The sequence below is a fragment of the Gadus macrocephalus genome, chromosome 12 (assembly GCF_031168955.1).
Source record: "Gadus macrocephalus chromosome 12, ASM3116895v1".
NCBI classification, from domain to species: domain Eukaryota; kingdom Metazoa; phylum Chordata; class Actinopteri; order Gadiformes; family Gadidae; genus Gadus; species Gadus macrocephalus.
In genome coordinates, this window is record NC_082393.1 from 16,782,528 (window position 1) to 16,801,402 (window position 18,875).

At 41.6% G+C, this 18,875-nt stretch overlaps 1 protein-coding gene across 2 annotated transcripts; it reads left to right on the plus strand.

Annotated features, from left to right (window-relative positions):
* The first annotated feature begins 406 nt into the window (after positions 1-406).
* dsc2l (desmocollin 2 like) lies at positions 407-17,399 on the plus strand. Of its 2 annotated transcripts, none has more exons than XM_060066425.1 (16): positions 407-721; positions 1,508-1,598; positions 2,029-2,225; positions 3,346-3,453; positions 3,942-4,097; positions 4,335-4,479; positions 4,799-4,953; positions 5,073-5,207; positions 8,580-8,765; positions 11,504-11,751; positions 12,043-12,185; positions 12,462-12,683; positions 14,271-14,492; positions 15,209-15,318; positions 15,754-16,080; positions 16,433-17,399. In XM_060066425.1, the coding sequence occupies exons 1-16, from the start codon at positions 680-682 to the stop codon at positions 16,640-16,642; spliced, it is 2,697 nt and encodes an 898-aa protein (XP_059922408.1). In that variant the 5' UTR covers positions 407-679; the 3' UTR covers positions 16,643-17,399. The 2 variants fall into 2 exon arrangements, with proteins under 2 accessions (XP_059922408.1, XP_059922407.1); XM_060066424.1 differs by having other exon boundaries at positions 408-721; positions 3,319-3,453.
* Positions 17,400-18,875: the final 1,476 nt, after the last annotated feature.

An 18,875-nucleotide genomic window follows, 5' to 3' on the forward strand; every position in this document is an offset into this window, starting at 1 on the left:
TTCTAATGGGAAAACAATGTGTTGACCAGGCATGAGACTATAAGGGAAACTGACCAGGGTTCCTCCACTCACCGACAAAAAATAAAAAAGTCCAGATGTGATATTTTGAAAGGTTTCTGTAAATGAAGCACATGAAAAAACCACTCCGCGAAGGTCCACCAGTCATGTTTTCTTATCATTCCAGCTCTCTCCCTCTTTCTCTCTCTCCCACACACACACACACATGCACGCACGCACGCACACACACACACACACACACACACACACACACACACACACACACACACACACACACACGCACACACACACACACACACACACACACACACACACACACACACACACACACACACACACACACACACACACACACACGCACACACGCACACACGCCTCAAGCGCGCACTTGGGTGGGTGCAGTCTACAAGTTGTTTTACAATCAGCTGTGGGCCAGCTCAGACCCATGGACTACGCTACATTTTTAAACCGGTCAGACGTGAAACTCACTTTTCCGGGGGAAGATATCCCCCAGATTTGAGTCGACACGCCCTCAGAGTATACTTGAGCTCCGATGAAATCGGCACTTTTGCCTGGAAAACAACATTCTTGAAAGGACTTTGCCCTGACTTCAACCACCGATCCAGGGTGCCTAACAACTCGGACCCAGTGTTGCAACACGATGGCCCCGGGTGGCATATTCCGCTTCTGCCTGATCGTCACGGTGAGTGGAACTCAGCCAATTATGACACATCAAAAGTATCGCGGCCTATAAGGGATGTTGGCTCTTCTGAACCGTTATATGCGACTTGTTGCTGTTGGTTCGCTCCGACGTATCCGGTTCGGTTGGTTTCTGTTGTTAATGGGTGCTAGGCAATGCATTTTAGAGCAACTCCGTGACAATCTCTCAGAAACAAACATTAGGGGGAGGAAGGGTTGTTTGATGCATTGCCTATGAGTGAAAAAAATTAGTTTACACGTCACACGTTTCTACGTAGGCTCGCAAGCAAATACACATAAACTCCAATAAAGTGCCCCCGTTTAAGATGCTCTCCTCGTTTTAAAGTGGCCAGCGTGGACGTCTCTTTTAGCAGAGACTGCACGTTTCTACCACATCGTAATGGGAAGTTCCTTATCATGTTCTCAGCACACTCACACACTCTATCTAGACCCAGATCTACGAGATACAATGGCCCCCTTCAGAAGCTGTTCAATCATTTACACATCCAGGATAGGTTTTTAAACTGGAGCATTTTAAGGATTCCTAAGATAATGTATTAATTAATTATACTTTAAACGAGCATGTAAACCGTTTTTAAGGTCCTTTTAATGCAACGGAATGCGGCATTACATTCCTTATTAAGAAACTGGCGTAAAATATGTTATTCGATCTATAAAGGTGCCTACTGAAATTATATAGAATAGACATTTCATTTTGATGGGTGCTTGTCTATCATGAATAATGAAAATTATTCTTTATTCACCATCTTTCTCTGTCGTCCCTAAATAGATCTTAGCTCAACCTGCTCAGTCCTGTTTTCCACGCTCCATCAGATCCCAGGTCCCGGTGAAGATTGACCCCGGCTATGTCATCACACAAGGTTTTACACTATGCCAAACTGTCATGTCATGCCATGGTCCACACAACCTACCTACCACGATCCCTGCTCTTGTGTTGGTACAGGCAGCTGTGATTTTGAGTCGTAGTGGTAATAGTAGTAGTCGTGGTGGAGGGCTGTCAATTCTGTTGCTTTGAACTAGATTTGTTTATTAGATATTAGATATTATTGCGTATGTTAAAGCAGTATTGCAAGCTAAAATTGTGACATATGTCATGATATATATATCGAGAGACCCACCCAAAGCAGATGCCACATATTGATTTAGAAAATGAAAGCAATATAATTATTGTGGATCCTCATGAAAGTAATACATTTGTTTATTTATGAATGGTCTAGTATCTATGAAGTTGTATTTTGACTTGGTAAGTCCTCAACCTGATTGTCTCTGTTTCTTCGATGCCCTGGCCAGTTCCTTTAGATCACTGTGGGGATGTTGGACTGAGTCTTTCCTCTTCTGACCCACATTTCACGGTGAACACGGATGGGACCATAGTGGTTGCTGTGGTCTCCATGGTGACAAAAATCAGGTCATTTCAAGTCTGGGTTAAGGCGGGGCGCGGTCAACCGCGGAGGGTGGATGTGCAGCTCATTCCAGATACTGAACAGGTGAGGTAAAAATACAAGAAACGGGCAAGAGGGGGGCATATTCTGTGCCAAATTCAATCTAGATTAATAACAATGTTTACGGAGCTTTGTCAAGACATTTTCTTAGCTCATACTTCACCGCTCGTCAACCAATCTAAAACAAGGGGGGTTGATAATGCAAATGTTTCTGAAGCATCAGAACTGTGTCTTGATATGGCTACTTTGATATAGCCTGTCCGATCACCGCCATGATCATCAATGTTACCCGGGAAATAATTGCCCCCACCTCCTTTCTACAGCCACCCTTCTGCTGATGTTAGCACCTCTCCCTTGCAATCTGTCACACCCATCTTTAAGTCCACAAACTTATAGGAAGGTGAAAGAGATTAACAGCAATAGTGGCAACAGCATAATAACTTGTGCTTCATATATATGAATGTCGACAGTCTCATATCAACCGGGGGTTTCTCGTAACCATACCTTATTTGTTAACAGGCTGGTTTGTGAGTGTGTTGTGCCCTTTTTTTCTATCTAGATACAAGCTAGATACAATACAGCAATTGGTTGTAGTCCACTGAGAGATGCATATATATTGCATTTAAAGGAGCAATTCGTGAATGATTTATTAGCTATAATTTGAGTGTAATTTGTAAGCAAGGACATAGTCATCCATCAGCTATGATTGGGTGAAATGCTCAGTGAGGATATCTGCCAAGGTTGACTCCGAGCCTACCTCCGTATAAGACAATGTGATTTTAGACTCATTCCTAATTTCTGAGCAATTTGGGCATCTCTTACTTTATTGGTTTGGGAATAGATTATGCCTGTCAATGACCGGTGTGTGAATGAACCACTTCAATGGTGGAGAAATGTAGCGAGGTAGATAGCAAAGAGGGGGCTAGGGGTAGGACTTTTTCAGGATTGTTTATTTTCAAAATCTTGCTCTTGCTTTTTTTCTCTCTCTCTCTCTCTCTCTCTCTCTCTCTCTCTCTCTCTCTCTCTCTCTCTACCCTTCAAACTTTCATATACCTATTGCATCAGAAGAGAGCTTCAGTTAGTGTGTTAAAACATGATAGAATAATGAAATGCTTACATTAAATTTCACATCCCATAGTTGCATCAATACACTCTGCATGCACAGAGTGCTCCATGGAACCAGGCCCACAAGCGCTTCAAGAGAAGGTGGAGCCCGCTGCCTTTCAACATTATTGAAAACGCCTTGCCTCCATTCCCTAAAGAAGTCGAGCTGGTAGGTCGAGTGTTTAAGTATCACCTCACCTACTGGATCATATTGTTTTCTCACATTGTTATCAGCGCTCAAAAATACCTAACCCGAATCAAACACGCACACACAGGCACCACCACACACACACACACACACACACACACACACACACACACACACACACACACACACACACACACACACACACACACACACACACACACACACACACACACACACACACACACACACACACACACACAAGCACTCATAGACATGCACACACGCACACACACTGAGTTTTCTTCCGTCGAATATGATTCATGATTATTTTCTGAATCATAGAATCATTTTCTGGTCAAAGAAGTATCACCTCCTAGACGAACCCTAACTCCCTTGGGTTCTGATTAACTTTGAAGTAGTTTTGCTCTTTAATTAATTGATGTATTGGGAATAATGCATCACCTGCCTTCGGACAACAACAACAAACCGCCTTTCTTCTCCATTGTCAGATCGGATCGGACTCGTCTGTAAACTATACAGTGCGCTACACCATCGAGGGTCCAGGAGTTACCCAGCCCCCGATGAATGTTTTCTCTGTGGTTCATGAAACAGGCATGGTGATAGTGCACCGTGCTGTGGACAGGGAGCTGTACCCCAAGCTGGTGGTGAGAAAATATACCCTTAGAAGCCTGCATTCTTGTTTGTTTACCATCCACACACAATGTAAGTAAACAGGGAACTAGTCAGATGGAGGACTTTGGTGACCTAGACGTTTCTAATGGAGGATCAGCCGTGAAGTTTGTTGTCATAACAACTTTGTTGAATCCTTAATAGCGCCTGTGTTTGCTTCTAATTCTGGGTATTCCATTCTGAAAGGAGACATTTGTGTCTTCTGTGTACAGTTTCAAGCTAGGGTGACAGACAAATTGACAGGGAAGGAGACTGACCGCCCCCTGGACATCACTGTCTTGGTGTTGGACCTCAACGATAATCCTCCCACCTTCTTAGGACCCCTGGAGTTTCAAGTAGTCGAACAGTCAAGACCAGGTCAGTGGAGCTAAAAGCACTTGTTGCAACTTTCATGGAAAATATTCAATGGAGGAAAACCTGAAACTAATGGTTGGACCTGTTTGTTGATTTGAACATCAACATTCTAAAGATAAATCACCTCCATGATGCTCAAAACATTATTATGCCGAAACGGCACTATATATTTTGCAGGTTTTTCGTTGCATATATTTTGTTCACTGAACTGTTCCCTGGTAAAAATGTGCCATACAATACACAAATTCTTCAGCCCCGGGTACACAGAAACTACCTTCCATTCCATCTGTTAAGAGTCTCTGCCTGTCTTTTGAACTCTCAGATACAGAGGTCGGGGTCGTGACTGCCACAGACAGAGATGAGGCAGGAACTCCTCACACACAGATTAAATTCAGCTTGCTGACAGAAAACCAGCTCTTCAACATTCATCCCCAATCGGGAAAGATCACCACAAAGTCCGGCACCTTAGACAGAGAGGTTGGAAGCACCACATACTTATTGTGTGACCCTGTCATTTTTACTACTGAGGTCAAATTCAACCTGTATTTCTTTTTTTAAAACAATGACCTAGTTGACTTGGCTTTTTCTCATTTCAGGTCCAAGCCACGATTCCTGTTACTGTTGAAATTCGAGATATGAATGGAGCAAAGAGTGGTCTGTTCAACACCGCCATAGCCACCATCACACTGGTGGACGTTAACGACAATCCTCCAACCTTCACAGAAACTATTGTAAGTTATTTTGTCTCATTTTGGTCATGCATCATACATCATCAAACGGGACTCTGGATTTGTTACCACCTCGGGAATTATTACCACCTGGCTCTTGGTTGTTATCAAATCAAATGATGTCAAATCAAATTGACATCATATCGTCAATTACTTATTTGTGAAACAAGATAACAAGAGTATAAGGTCAGTTAATCAGTGGCTTCATTGCTTCATGAGTGGATGATAGTGGAGGGTGGGGTTTTGTGTGTGCATAAAGTAAGGAAAAACCTGTACGGCTTAGTTGTAACAGGATCGTAAAATGGAGCGAAGAGAAACTTTGTATTTTAAAGGGTATGGTAGGCCATTTGGAGAAACCAGCCAGAGTAGGCTACATTTTGAAAGTATCTTACTACTATATAATAACAGGCCTGTTGGTCAAGTTACTCGGACAAGTTGGTCAGTGCCATGTGCAAAGCAGCCTGCAGCTCAAACACACAAACATAGTACACGCAAACACATACATACACCGCACGCACGCGTGCACGCGGATGCAGAGATTGAAAGACAACGGCAAGATCGATCCCGCATCCCGCAATGTCTTGCGATGTTGATATCCCCTCCTCCCCCCTTCCGTCTGTTTTAACAGCCCAGCCGCCGACAAACTCTCCCAGGTAAGACGTTTTATCTATAGAATGTAGAACTTGCGATAAAAGAAGTGAAGAGACAGTTTCTCACGTCGACAACGCTGTTGCGTCTATTTGTCTCTTCACTTGCAGGTCGTTCATTTTATCATATAAAACCTGTTAAATTCAAACATCGCGCCGACCGGCACATCAACACACAATTCACGTGATCTTGTAGAGACAGCGTCCCTATAAAACAGAACGAAAACATGTCAATAACACGGTATGGTGAATTATGTCTATAGAGTCCACCACAAGACTACACTTTGTTGCTAAAATGTAATATTACCCTCCTCCTTGAGCCTCCTGAAATATCTTTACACTTTGTTGCTCAATTACTTTCCTCCTCGAGCCTCCCGAAATGTCTGGCGATATTGATATCCCCTCTACCTTACCCCCTGCCGATTGTTTTAGTTGTTTTATTTTTCTAATGTTTTGTGTGAATGCTATGTGTGACTGTAGGCTACTGCTGCCTGTCTTGCCAGGTCACTTTAAGAGATGTTTAATCTCAATTACGTACTCTTCTGGGAAATAAATAAAATAAACTTCTTAAACTCTCACGTCAGGTAGCCAATGTACAATCCGCAATCTTGCCCTCACATCCCCCCTTCTCCCTCTCCCCCTCCTTCACACAAGGCCTAGCTTTATTTCACTATAGTTAGGTAGGTTGCTGCCTAAGCTGTTGTTACACTTATTTATTTCACTGAGGTGCTTCTGTAAATTAACACAATTTTTTGTTATTATTTTCCACCATTTTCCAATAGTAGTTGACATACATTTTTTAAATGTCAATGCACTTTTGAATAATTGATTTGCATGCATAGTATACTACACTTTCCATTGAACAATTAACCCTGTAACCCATAAATTGACTCATTTTATTATGCAATGAAATGCTCTCACACTAGCTGCTTTCAGACACACGTGTAAGTCCTGATATTCTCCTGCTATTCTCCTGATAGGCCGTATGTGGGAACAACATATCCTGACATTTGTACCCTAAAAATCTCCTGAATAATACTACCCCTGAGGTAGTATTTTCTCTGGAGGAAATGTAAATTGCCTTATATGGGAATGAGGAGTAGAAAGTCTGTATTTCTCACACCACTTGAGTGGGCGTCTTGATGACGCTTCTGCATGTCATTGAGTGGCCCCCTTAATGATAATCAGCCTGTTGCCTTTGGTTCGCTGAATGGTTCAAAAATATTTAAATGTTGGAACTGCTTTTAACAGTCATTCGTGATGAACGCTAAAAGATAGGTCTTATCATAACCATAAAAGTACACATCTTACAATAAATTCCAATACATGGGTTCACAGCTGCAGGCGTATAGAAATTAATTTTTTATTATTATTACTGACAACAGTCAGCTAAACATTATATGGTCCCGTCCTTCCACTCCCTGTTTTCTCAGTTAAACACAGAAATCAACTATATTTGTCTGAGTTTGTTATATGTGAAATGATGCAAAGAAATACGCTCTCTTCCTCTGGTTACACAGTCGTTCGCGACACCTTTCTTCTTTGTCGTTTCCTCTATTTGTCTCCAATTCATACTCCAATTTTTCATCGATCGATGCTTCGGATTGGTGGATGCAATGGAATACGTGCAGCACAATTTTAGCAACATTTAAGATGATCGCGATGAATTCTGCCCATTCTGCCTCCATTTTGTCTATGGTCAAATCAAAACAAACACACTTATCCTGCCTATTGCGAACTTAGACCCTACGTCACCTCCTGCCCCTTGCAAGCCCCCATTGATTCTACTGATGTCTAAACGACATCGATGTCCGCACATAAAGCATCAAGTGTGAATCCACCTCAGGGTTGAATCTCCCAATATACAAATGTGGCAAAAATGTGTGAAAAAGGCTTTTAAGAAGAAAATGATTGTGCTTGCTTCATAACGTTAGGAGAAAGTTATTATGCTTGCTTCAGTACGTAATAGGTGAATCAAAATGTTAAACGTTGTAACATTAAAGGGAAAATGCTATTATATTATGCGCTCAGAAATTTGTTACATTATCGACTGGGGTTCCACATTATAGCTATGGGTTTAATTACAACTAGAGGTTGAGGAAACTCTAGTCCAAATGAAAGTATCCTCCCCTCGGGCCACCCTCCAAAGCTGATCCCCAAAAGACATGACTAGCTCCCTTTAGCAATAGCAAAATATCTGCCTAGCCTTTTGGATGACTCCGGTCATGCTCAATGGGTTCACCAGCAGAGTGGGTACAAGTAGGCAGTTTGACAAACTGCTAGCCCATCCAATCATTTTATTGATTAATTGACAGGAGAGGCTTATTGCAGGCCAAAATCATACAAAATATGAAGCATAATTTTACGATTTCATTCAATGCATATGAAAATACTGTTTAATCATCAATATGCAGTAACTGCTAAAAATCGGCAATTGTTCAACCACTTATCTGAAACAAGCAAACAGTAGACCAATATTCTGTTAGCTATATATCTCTTAGACATATAATTTTTTATGTTTCTATGTTTCATTATTATTGGTGTAACTATCTGCCGCTACAGATTAATTTGAACTGAATTTCATTGATTTTCGTATTTGCTCAAATTATGGTTATTCTTTTTATTTTTTTTCTGAAATATCTCCAATATCTGAAATTCATCTAAATTCAGATTATCCATTATATTGTATTTGCAATTTACAATAGTGTTTGTTTGTTTATTTGGACAGCTCAAGGCTGATGTAGAGGAGGACAAAGCTGATTTGTTGGTTCTAAGGATACCTGTGGAGGACAGGGATGAAGTGAATACCCAAAACTGGAAGGCAAAGTTTGTGATCACCCATGGAAATGAAAACAACGACTTTAGGATGGACACCGACCCGACAACCAACGAGGGACTACTTTATGTTGTCAAAGTGAGTCAGAATTCTCATTTCAAGTTATTGTAGGCATGGCACCTATACTCCAGTACCAATATTTATACTGGTAAATGTATGTGAATAACTGCTTCATACGCTTATTGTGAAAAGAAACGTGGTCTGCAATGCTGACTCGTGAAATGTGTTGAAAAATTGGACCACTGACGTCATTGCACTGGGATTTTTTGTTCTTGTTGGGTTTGAATTTGGATCTACGACAATAACTGTTCAACCTCTCTGAAAATGTTGGGCAAAACAGTTGATTCACAACAATATATAGGAAAATAGATAAGTGTGCTGCACCTCAAATATAAGCCCCTGTATTGGAGAAGATCTAAAGGGCTGATTATGGTCCCACGTTCACGCGACGCAAGGGGATTACGGACCCCTTACATCCTTGCGGACCCTCCTTGCGTCCACTGCAAGGGCCGGACGTGCGCCTGCCAAAAAATGTAACCCTCCGTCGAGGCGACGCAGCACCAAGGGCTGCGATTGGTCCGCTCACTAAAACCCGACGGAGAACTAAAACAGGTTCAAGACTACATCGAAGCGTCTGCTTGGTCATTGCGTTGCGTGAACATGAAATCATAATCAGCCATTTACACTTGAGTGAAAGTGTTACCGTTGCCTAACCCTATTCCCAGCCTTAAACATTGCAAAACAATCATGTTCAGTACAAGCTCTGGTTTGAGCCAGGATGGGTCAGCAAATAGTCATTTTTGGTTAAGTGTGTTTTAAATTTGCTGGCAAGGGATGACATTCAACCGCTACATAAAAAACAAATTGAGTAAAATGATCCTTCATTGGGTCTAGAATAATATAGCCACTGAGGAAAACGAAGAGATCTTCACCAACACCACGGTGTAAACACAATAAATCATTAGTCAGTGTCTCAGGGATTCTGAATGTAAAGGCCAATTTCCACGGAAGCGGCACGGCAGCAAACCGGCTGTGTTCCGTACTGCAATCCCCACTGGAAGCGGCATGGATACGTTCCGACTGATAGCTCAAGACGTGCATAATTATAATAGGCCTATATGAATTATAAAAATGATTATGATTAGAATGATTCGTACAATATTTTTCACGAGTTATAATCAACCCCTACACATCAATATTATAACCCATTAAATATGGTAGGACTTCTAGATATCATGGCAACGTACGCTCCGTGACTGGACTTGGACGGACTGATACCATAGATAGACTGTATAATATTACAATAGTGTGTGACTTGCATAGGGGTCGATGTGAGCTCATGAATATTCATGAGCAAAGGCAAACTGATTGGCTGTAGAAGTGTTCTGATGGCCAATTTCCACCGGAAGCGGCAAGGCAGCGAACCGGTCGCCCGAAATAATAGAAATCATTAAAGTCAATGTAGGGTATTCAACTGGATACGGCACCGGCATAGCACGGAACCGTCTCCACACCGGTTCTTCGTTTACGATACTTGCCTCTTCTATTTTTGCAAGTTGCCCGTTGGCAGCCGTGTCTCAGAACACTTCTAAAGCGAATGAATATCCATGAGCTCACATCGACCCCTATGCAATTCACAGGGTATTATAATATTATAAAGTCCATCTATAGTATCAATAGCTAATCAGTGGTGAAGAAGAAATGAAAGTCTATGCCGATGCCTCGCAGTGTCGCAAGCGGACATATAGGCCTACGTATAGGCCTATTATAATTTTGCACGTCTTGAGCCATCAGCCAGAACGTTTCCATGCCGATTCCAGTGGGGATTGCAGTACGGAAGACAGCCGGTTCGCTGCCGGCCGCTTCCGTGCCGCTTCCGTGCCGGCTCCGTTGGAAATTGGCCTTGAGACACTGCTGCGAACCGGCAACTTTAAAAAATAGAAGAGGCAAGTATCACAAACGAAGAGCCGGTTTGGGGACGGTTCCATGCCGTTCCGGTGCCGTATCCAGTGGAAAAGCCTACATTGACTTCAATGGTTTCCATTATTTTCGGCGACCGGTTCGCTGCCGTGGCGCTTCCGTGCCGGTTCCGGTGGAAATTGGCCTTTAAGCTCAGTTTCTGCAGCTAAGTTCCACATAGAGCTGTCAGAAATATGTGAATTGTTTGTAGTCACATATATCGATGTGTGCAGTATGTATGTGTATGATGTTTACCAATAATATGCATTGGCCAATCTCAAACACTTGTCCACATATGCATCACAATTTCTGCAGTGGCTTTTAGCTTACATGTGTATATGGATGCTTTGAGTTACATTTCATAAAAGTGTGTGTGTGTGTGTGTGTGTGTGTGTGTGTGTGTGTGTGTGTGTGTGTGTGTGTGTGTGTGTGTGTGTGTGTGTGTGTGTGTGTGTGTGTGTGTGTGCAGCATAGCTCATCATGCAGGGGAGATGAGATGGCCACCAGGGTGTAATAGCAAGACTGTTATTATTAGCAATTCTCCAGTGTGATTGCAGGGGCTTGGTGCTAAATCTCTCACATAGACACAGCTAGCATTTCCGTGTTGAGTTGACCTCACCTGACCATTTCATATTTTCATGCAATTCTTATTCTGGTAATAGTTTGCAATCTTGGGATTTGAGTCACTTGGCAGATTTTTTCATTTTGCCTATCTTTTTATTTAGTATTTTATTTTATGCATTTATTCCTACAGATCCACTTTAATAATTACCCACTCAATAATATTATTAGAACACGTTATTTCAATATTTGGTGCAGAAACCTTTTCAGCTCTACCTCACCTTATGCCTCGACAGCCTCTTGACTACGAGAAGGGCAGGTTGGTCGCATTGATAGTGTCTGCCCAGAACGAGGTTCCGCTAGTGAACAGCCTGACATCTTGGAACACCATCCCCGTGGAGTTGAGCGTGAGCGATGTGGACGAGGGCCCAGAGTTTTCCCCTCTCATCAAAGTGATCCGGGTGAAGGAGAACACTCCCATTGGAACTATTCTTGGCTCCTACATGGCTTTGGACCCAGAGACCAGGAGCAACACCGGCATCAGGTACGTTTTGGTGATGCAGACATGTGACATGCAGGGATGGAATAAAATAATGATAACGATCAATTAGTTATTGCTTTGTGTAGTGGTTTTCAAGTTATGACCCGTCCCCTACCAGTGCTTTGTATTGTTTCTTATGGTTGTGTGTGTGTGTGTGTGTGTGTGTGTGTGTGTGTGTGGTGTGTGGTGTGTGGTGTGTGGTGTGTGGTGTGTGTGTGTGTGTGTGTGTGTGTGTGTGTGTGTGTGGTGTGTGGTGTGTGGTGTGTGTGTGTGTGTGTGTGTGTATGAATTTAGATACCTCAAGGTGTCGGACCCTGGCTCCTGGCTGAGTGTGGGTGAGGAAACAGGGGAGCTGAAGGTCACCAACCTCATAGACCTTGAGTCTGACCTGGTGACCAATGCAATGTACAACATCACCGTCAATGCTGTTGACCCGAGTGAGTGCTGGAAAAGTCTTCTCTCTCACGACATGCAGATGGTAGAAGTAATGTACTTAAGAAAATACACTTTGGGTTGAGTTTATAAACATCGGGTATCTGGCATCTTCTACCAGCACGGTGGTTATAGAAGATTATTTTGTATAAAATTGAACTTGTCAAATGTGGTTTACATTGAAAACCAGCAATAAATATTTGAACATGCCCATTCAAAATAAAACGTGTAGGGTTTTATGGTATGTAACCGATTGTAATCCTCACCACTTTGTGTCTCAGGTTCCAAGTCAGGTATGGGCATGATTACTCTGCTGATTGAGGACACTAATGACAATATACCTGTGCCGGACGATCGGGTTCTCGTGCTGTGTGAGGAGGAAGGAAAGAGGGGTTCAGTTACCGTGATGGCACACGATCCAGACCTATTGCCTTACTCCAGTCCCTACGACTTCCAACTCTCTGGAGAGTCGCCGAAAAAATGGATGCTGAGAGATGCCCAGAGTGAGTACAATGAAATAAACACATGATTTACTGAATTTCTTCAATTAACTTTCAATGCATTTGAAAGGATTGTGCAAGCACGCACGTAGTATATAATAGGGTGGAGCCAAAGCCGTATCCGGTATTTGGCAAAGCACAATTAGTGGGAATATTTATTTCATACAAATCATTTATTAGAAGTTTTATTTTTTAGGAAGAAAATAAATAACCCAAACTCCCTGTGTTTCTCATACCTGTGAGCGTGGTGGGTAGTTCATATATAGTATATTTTATATCTTATATTGTTATATTATTTGTGCTCTGCCTACTCCTACATGGCACAGGAAGCCAGAAGAGTGGAGGGTAGATAGAGCAGAGCAGGCTTATTCAAATATAATAAAATCGAAAAAAGAAACGGCCCATATAATTTGTTTTTGATGTTTTATTTTTAGTTTTCAGAGGTAGTTTATAATAATGTTACTTCTCTTTGGTTTTCCTGTCTGAACTTGCAATATGTGAAGCAGACTTTGTTGGGTATTTTGGCAGGGAGATTAGAAGGTTAGCTTTGTTCTGGCAGTGTAGATAGTTCACCTCCAGGCTGGGCTCACTGCTCAGTCAGCCTGCTTGCATTTGCCTGTTAGCCCTTTTTTGTTTGTTTATATTCTGTTCGTTATACAATTATTTTCTTTTTTGATTATGTTCATGGTTTCATGTTTATTTGCTGGGTTTAGGAAAACCATAAACCAATATTACATTTAAAGGTAGGATAGGCGGCACCTTGCAATGATTGGACAAAACCTTGCCTTTCCTACCATTAGTGCATATTTATGAATAGTTTATTGAAAACACTTCATTATCACTTACTACAAAACACTTATGTTAACGGTAATATTTGTTTCTTCCCAAAATAAGAAGAATAAACAAAAACATAATTATGTCACCTTAGTTACACCTATTTCGACCTTTATTAAAATACAAATACAAATAGTTTTGCTGCCTCAAAAAACAAATACAAATACTGGGGTCTCTGCACATCCCACACATATATATGTATACATATATCTATTCACACACACACACGCACGCGCGCACACACACACACACTTATTCGCCCATCCTCTGCCTCTTTCTTTTCGTGAACTTTTTTCATACATCTAGTTTCCATTTCTTTATTTTTCACTCTTTTACCCTATTCAGGGAGTAGTTTTGGTTCTTCGCCATATGTCTTTCAAAAATGCACATTATGTTTAGCTCTCATCATCCTGGCCTTTAAACTCCCTCTCCACCACCTAACTTCTCTCATTAGACCAGCAATCTAAATAATCTAATAAGAGGAGTTGAGTGTCTGCCTGCGGTGTATCCAGCCGGACAGCCTCAGTTCAGTGTGTTACCATTTATACATTCTCTCAGAGATGCCACCATGTCAAGGCTGAAATTGGCAGTGTTGTTTTGTATCTTGCGGAGGGGGGCTTTACACCTACTTTGGCAGATGAATCAATGAGGTATTCCTACACCAGACTTCTATTATCTTGTATGACTCTCCTCCCTCTTGAGGTTGCCTGGAAATATCCACTTCTAGAGACCTACTGTCTCCTCCTCTCCCTCCAGACATCTCTGTGGTGCTGGAGCAGGCCGTGGACATGCCGCGGGGGAACTACGAGGTGGAAATGCGCATTGCAGACCTCCAGGACAAGGGCGACGTCCAGGTGGTGAACGTGAAAGTTTGTCGGTGCTTGGGGGGACAGTGTGTTGCCGCCACGAGTTCGGTCGGAATGGGAGCGTGGGGCGCTTTGGCCCTGCTACTTGCTCTGGCCATGCTGCTCCTGCTCTGTGAGTGTGACGGAATAACACGCATGTCTTCAGACAATATGGACACAACTTCCTCCATCGCTACACTACGAAACCAATACTAGGAGTTTCTAAACTACTAAACCAATACGGGCTTTCTATAGTCCAAACCAATGAGTGGACTTTCTTTGCTAGTTAACCAATACTAGGAATTTCTATAATGTTAACCAATACAAGGACATTCCTGCACAAATGGATACGCACAGCTTTCTGACATGTGGCATGTTTTGGCGTGCTCCAAAGTAGCTTCAGGGCAACAGTTTATCTAGAAAACCAATCATATCCCGATGCTAGTAAAATAAAGCCTTTAGGGTTTAGAGAACGTTTTTTACATATACACCCATAATGGTCTGACAGAACATTTTGTATATGCTCATCTTCAAAACAAAATGATTTACATACCAATCATACTAGTATATCACGTTTGTTTTTTTGGTCGGGGGGCTTAAAATGACATAGTAAGAGCATTGATTCATGGATTTATAGTAGGTATCTAAGGGGCTACTCAATAAATGTAACTTATTATCCACTACACCATACACTTATTCTAAAAGGTCCCAAACACACTTTTGGGGGAGTTTTTACAGCTAGTATATGTATATATATAGATATATATATCTATATATATACAAAAATATTAACTGCATATATATATATATTAACTGCATCCACACTCACTGTTCCTCTCTACCATGTAGGCCTCCTTTTTGTGGTTGTCTGCAACTCAAGGGGAGAGAAGATGTACATAGATGATTCCAGCGGAGGCATGCTTCTGCACTCCAACACAGAAGCTCCAGGCGAGGAAGTGGTGAGTATGCATCTTACCCCAAAGGCACAGCATTTACAACTAGCTTAACCATCTTAGGGATGGATGGATGACGGGTGCAGCAACACATGAACATCGAAAATGTGTTGTTCGTGGGCGCCTCCTCGCCCGCATTTTCATAAATGCAGGCATCTGGGAGACGCTTAACTTTCATTTAGGGGCAGAGCTTTATTGCTGTTCAGGCTTTCGCTATCCAATCAGATTGGGGCTGTTGTATGTGACAACTGAGCTGTAAAAGGAATCTTTATCCAACATAGCATATGCATTTTTCATGTATAAATTAACATTGGATGTAGATGGAAGGTTTTTTATCATGTCTTGTCTGAACCAATGGTCTGAATGTAACGAAATAACAATATTATCACAAAACCTCTTGCTATCTCTATGCAAAAACATGGCTTCTCTTTGCCTCAATAGAAATCAGCTAATCTGCTCATGATTCCTCCTGTGGGGGGGTTGGATGTGATCGACCAATCCGCCAAGGGGACGGGGCTACTGGACCAGAACCGGAATGTGTCTGCAGGTGACATGAGTGGGATGACTCAACAAACCATGGGCCAGCAGCAGGTGTACCAGTCCAGTCGCCAGGACTTCATGTCTAACTCGGTGCATCATCAGAACAGTTTCTACACCTCAGGGGGACAGTACCGGGGCAGCGCCAACTACTCAGACTCACTGTACCAAAAGCAGGCCAACCACTCCCTGTTCAACACCTGGGACACCAACAAGCTGTACCTGGACGAGGTATTTCTCTACCTTCTTTGTTTAAGTTTAACGAGAAACAACCATTTACATTTTTTACTTAAACATTCAGGGCATTTAGCAGGTACAATGCTAAGTACTATCTATTTTATAAGTGCAAGGATGTACAGTATACAATAAGTGCATACATTAAGTGCTAGGACGTACAACATACAATAAGTCCGTAAGTGCAGTGTCGGGGAGGGATGGGCGGGGGTGGGGGGGGGCACTAAAACAGCAGGAATAAGACCCTTTTTGTGTGTTTGCGTTGCGTGTATGTGTGTGTATACACGTACACGCTTGTAAATTGTATTTATTTATGCAAAGTAAGCATTGTCACTCTTCTGCCCTGCAGAAGCTGGACTACTTTGGTGGGGAGATGGAGGTGTGTCACACGCTCGACTCACCTCACGCTTACCACTATGAGGGCGAGGGATCGGCCGCTGGCTCGGTAGGCTGCTGCAGTGAAATGGGCGACCAAGACGGCCTGGACTTCCTAGACTCACTTGGGCCAAAGTTTAAGACGTTGGCCAATATCTGCCTCAGCAAAGAGTCCAGGGAATGAATGACCTCCGAGCATTCAAAATTGTTATCGTTGCAGAAAATGGAAATTAATCAGCGTGATGTTTGTACTAAAGCACCTTAAGGTATATTGAATTAAAGGCGCAGCAGGTAAGGTATAAGAGCTATCATTTGAGTGTAATTTGTTAGAAATGCCATTGTTGTCTGTCAGTTATTAGTTTGTGCTATGTGAGAATATCTGTTCCACTTGACTGAGACTGCTTCTGTATGAGACCATTTTGATTTCAGAACGGTTCATTTCTGTCCAATCAGGGTATTTCTTCCCTGACTGGTTTGGGTAACAATCTTGCCTTTTAATCAAAAGTGTATGGATGCGATACTTACTTACTCAATGTGGATAATTTAAGGGGGGGGAATCGTTTTTATGGGAAGTGAAGTCACTGTGTGTTGGGTGTATGTATGTTTTTTGATGATAGCGAGCGCTGAAGAACAACTACTTCGGTATATCGTGTGATACCATAAAATACAAGCCATCTCTGAAAACCATCATGTAAAAAAGTAGTTAATTTATAACTGACTACCAATTTCCCATTTCTTGTTAATTTGACTGTTTTGATTCTTTACTGTAAAGCTGTAAACATTGGAATTTTAATCAGGAATATTAACAAATATTTTCAGGATTAATTCGCTTTGAGTAGATGTGTAGATGTCATGATTTTTTAAGTAACTTTTTTTACTAAACAAACTCAATGTATTAATGCCCAAAAAAGTGGTTAATAAAGCTAAAAGGTTTGCAAACAGATGTTGATCCAAATCACATGTGTTCTTCAGTTAAATTAATTTATAGGTCCCGTCTAAGTAATTGTCCCGTCAAGATATTATTGTCACAATACAAATCAGAGACCACAGCACACATGCCTCCTGCTGGTGGGAAAGAACACTGTTTATAAAGTGGAGGTATTTTAAAGGAGACATATTATAGTATTTTCCCAACAAGTAAACATAGTATTTGAGTTCTAGAAAACATGTTTTTGAAGCTGTTTGCTGGAAATAGCTTTTAGGGAAGAAAATCTCGCCTATCGCTATTCCCCTCTGTTTCAGTCCCTTCAGAATGCACTGTTTCTGGTGTCTGTAGCTTTAATGCAAATGATCTTCTGCCCATTGACCAATGAGCTGTCAGACTGAACCACAGCATGGAGAAGGGATTGTTGCGTTTGCGGACTCCTGGAGCTCTATTCTATATCAAAATCATATAATATAATAATAATATTATATATGGGTATTTATTAGTGGTGGGCCGATATCGGCGTTAACGGCTGCGTTAACGCAAAACTTTTATCGGGCGATAAAAAAAATATCACCGTTAATCTATTTTCAAAGTTGGGTTGGGAGCTGGGCATAGGCGTCACTTACGCTGGACGCGCCCCCACCAGTTTTCATCAAGAATCATTTTGTACCCACCACTTGTAAAAAAACAAAACTCGAGTGGAATTATTGTAACGTGAGGGTTCGATATGTGGTGGTGGATCACTCTTTATGAGAATAAACAGCAGCGAGACGGTCGGATGACTTTCTCAAGCGGTACTTTACTTTACTTTTCAACTCACAACCACAACACTTCCTTGTTCGGACCCATCACTAACAAATCAGAAGCTAGAATTTAGACTGAGGTAAACGTGAGGGAATCAGAGAGGCAGATTCAACAGAATATCCTGAATGTGTTAATGTCAACATGTAAATATGAAAGTAATAATTGTGTAACATAAATATGTAAATGATTAACTGACATTAATAACTAACATTAACTAAATACATTTCTACAAATTAACTCCAATATAAATTAGGCCTATATTAATTTATTCTACAACTTTCAAATATTTAACTTCTAAACCTTACATTATTATGGATTATTACACGGCTCTTCTCAATGCTGTAGACTGCTCCATTCACTTGCATGGCCCTTCCCAACGTTCAGCTGTCAATTATTTTTGTTTATGCTCCGTTCACTTGCATGGGCACTTCACAACTTCCGGCTGTGAATTATATTTGATAATTCACCATTGCCAAGTATAATTGACCGCTGTCAAGGTAAACAAACAGATTTCTTGCTGTTTGCCATTTTAATCTAGATCAATCTAGATTAATTTTGGAATTAATCTAGATTAAAAAAAATAATCTATGCCCACCACTAGTATTTATATAATATTATATCTAATATCACAGCCAAAAGATATGTGCGCCTCGGATGATATTATGAATCATAAAGACGCGTCTGA

Excerpts from the sequence above, each read along its gene's own strand:
- dsc2l (XM_060066424.1), top strand. The coding sequence starts at position 680 with ATGGCCCCGGGTGGCATATTCCGCTTCTGCCTGATCGTCACG. Across the intron at positions 4,954-5,072 it reads CCGGCACCTTAGACAGAGAG|GTCCAAGCCACGATTCCTGT; the intron begins GTTGGAAGCACC and ends TTCTCATTTCAG. Across the intron at positions 5,208-8,579 it reads CAACCTTCACAGAAACTATT|CTCAAGGCTGATGTAGAGGA; the intron begins GTAAGTTATTTT and ends TTATTTGGACAG.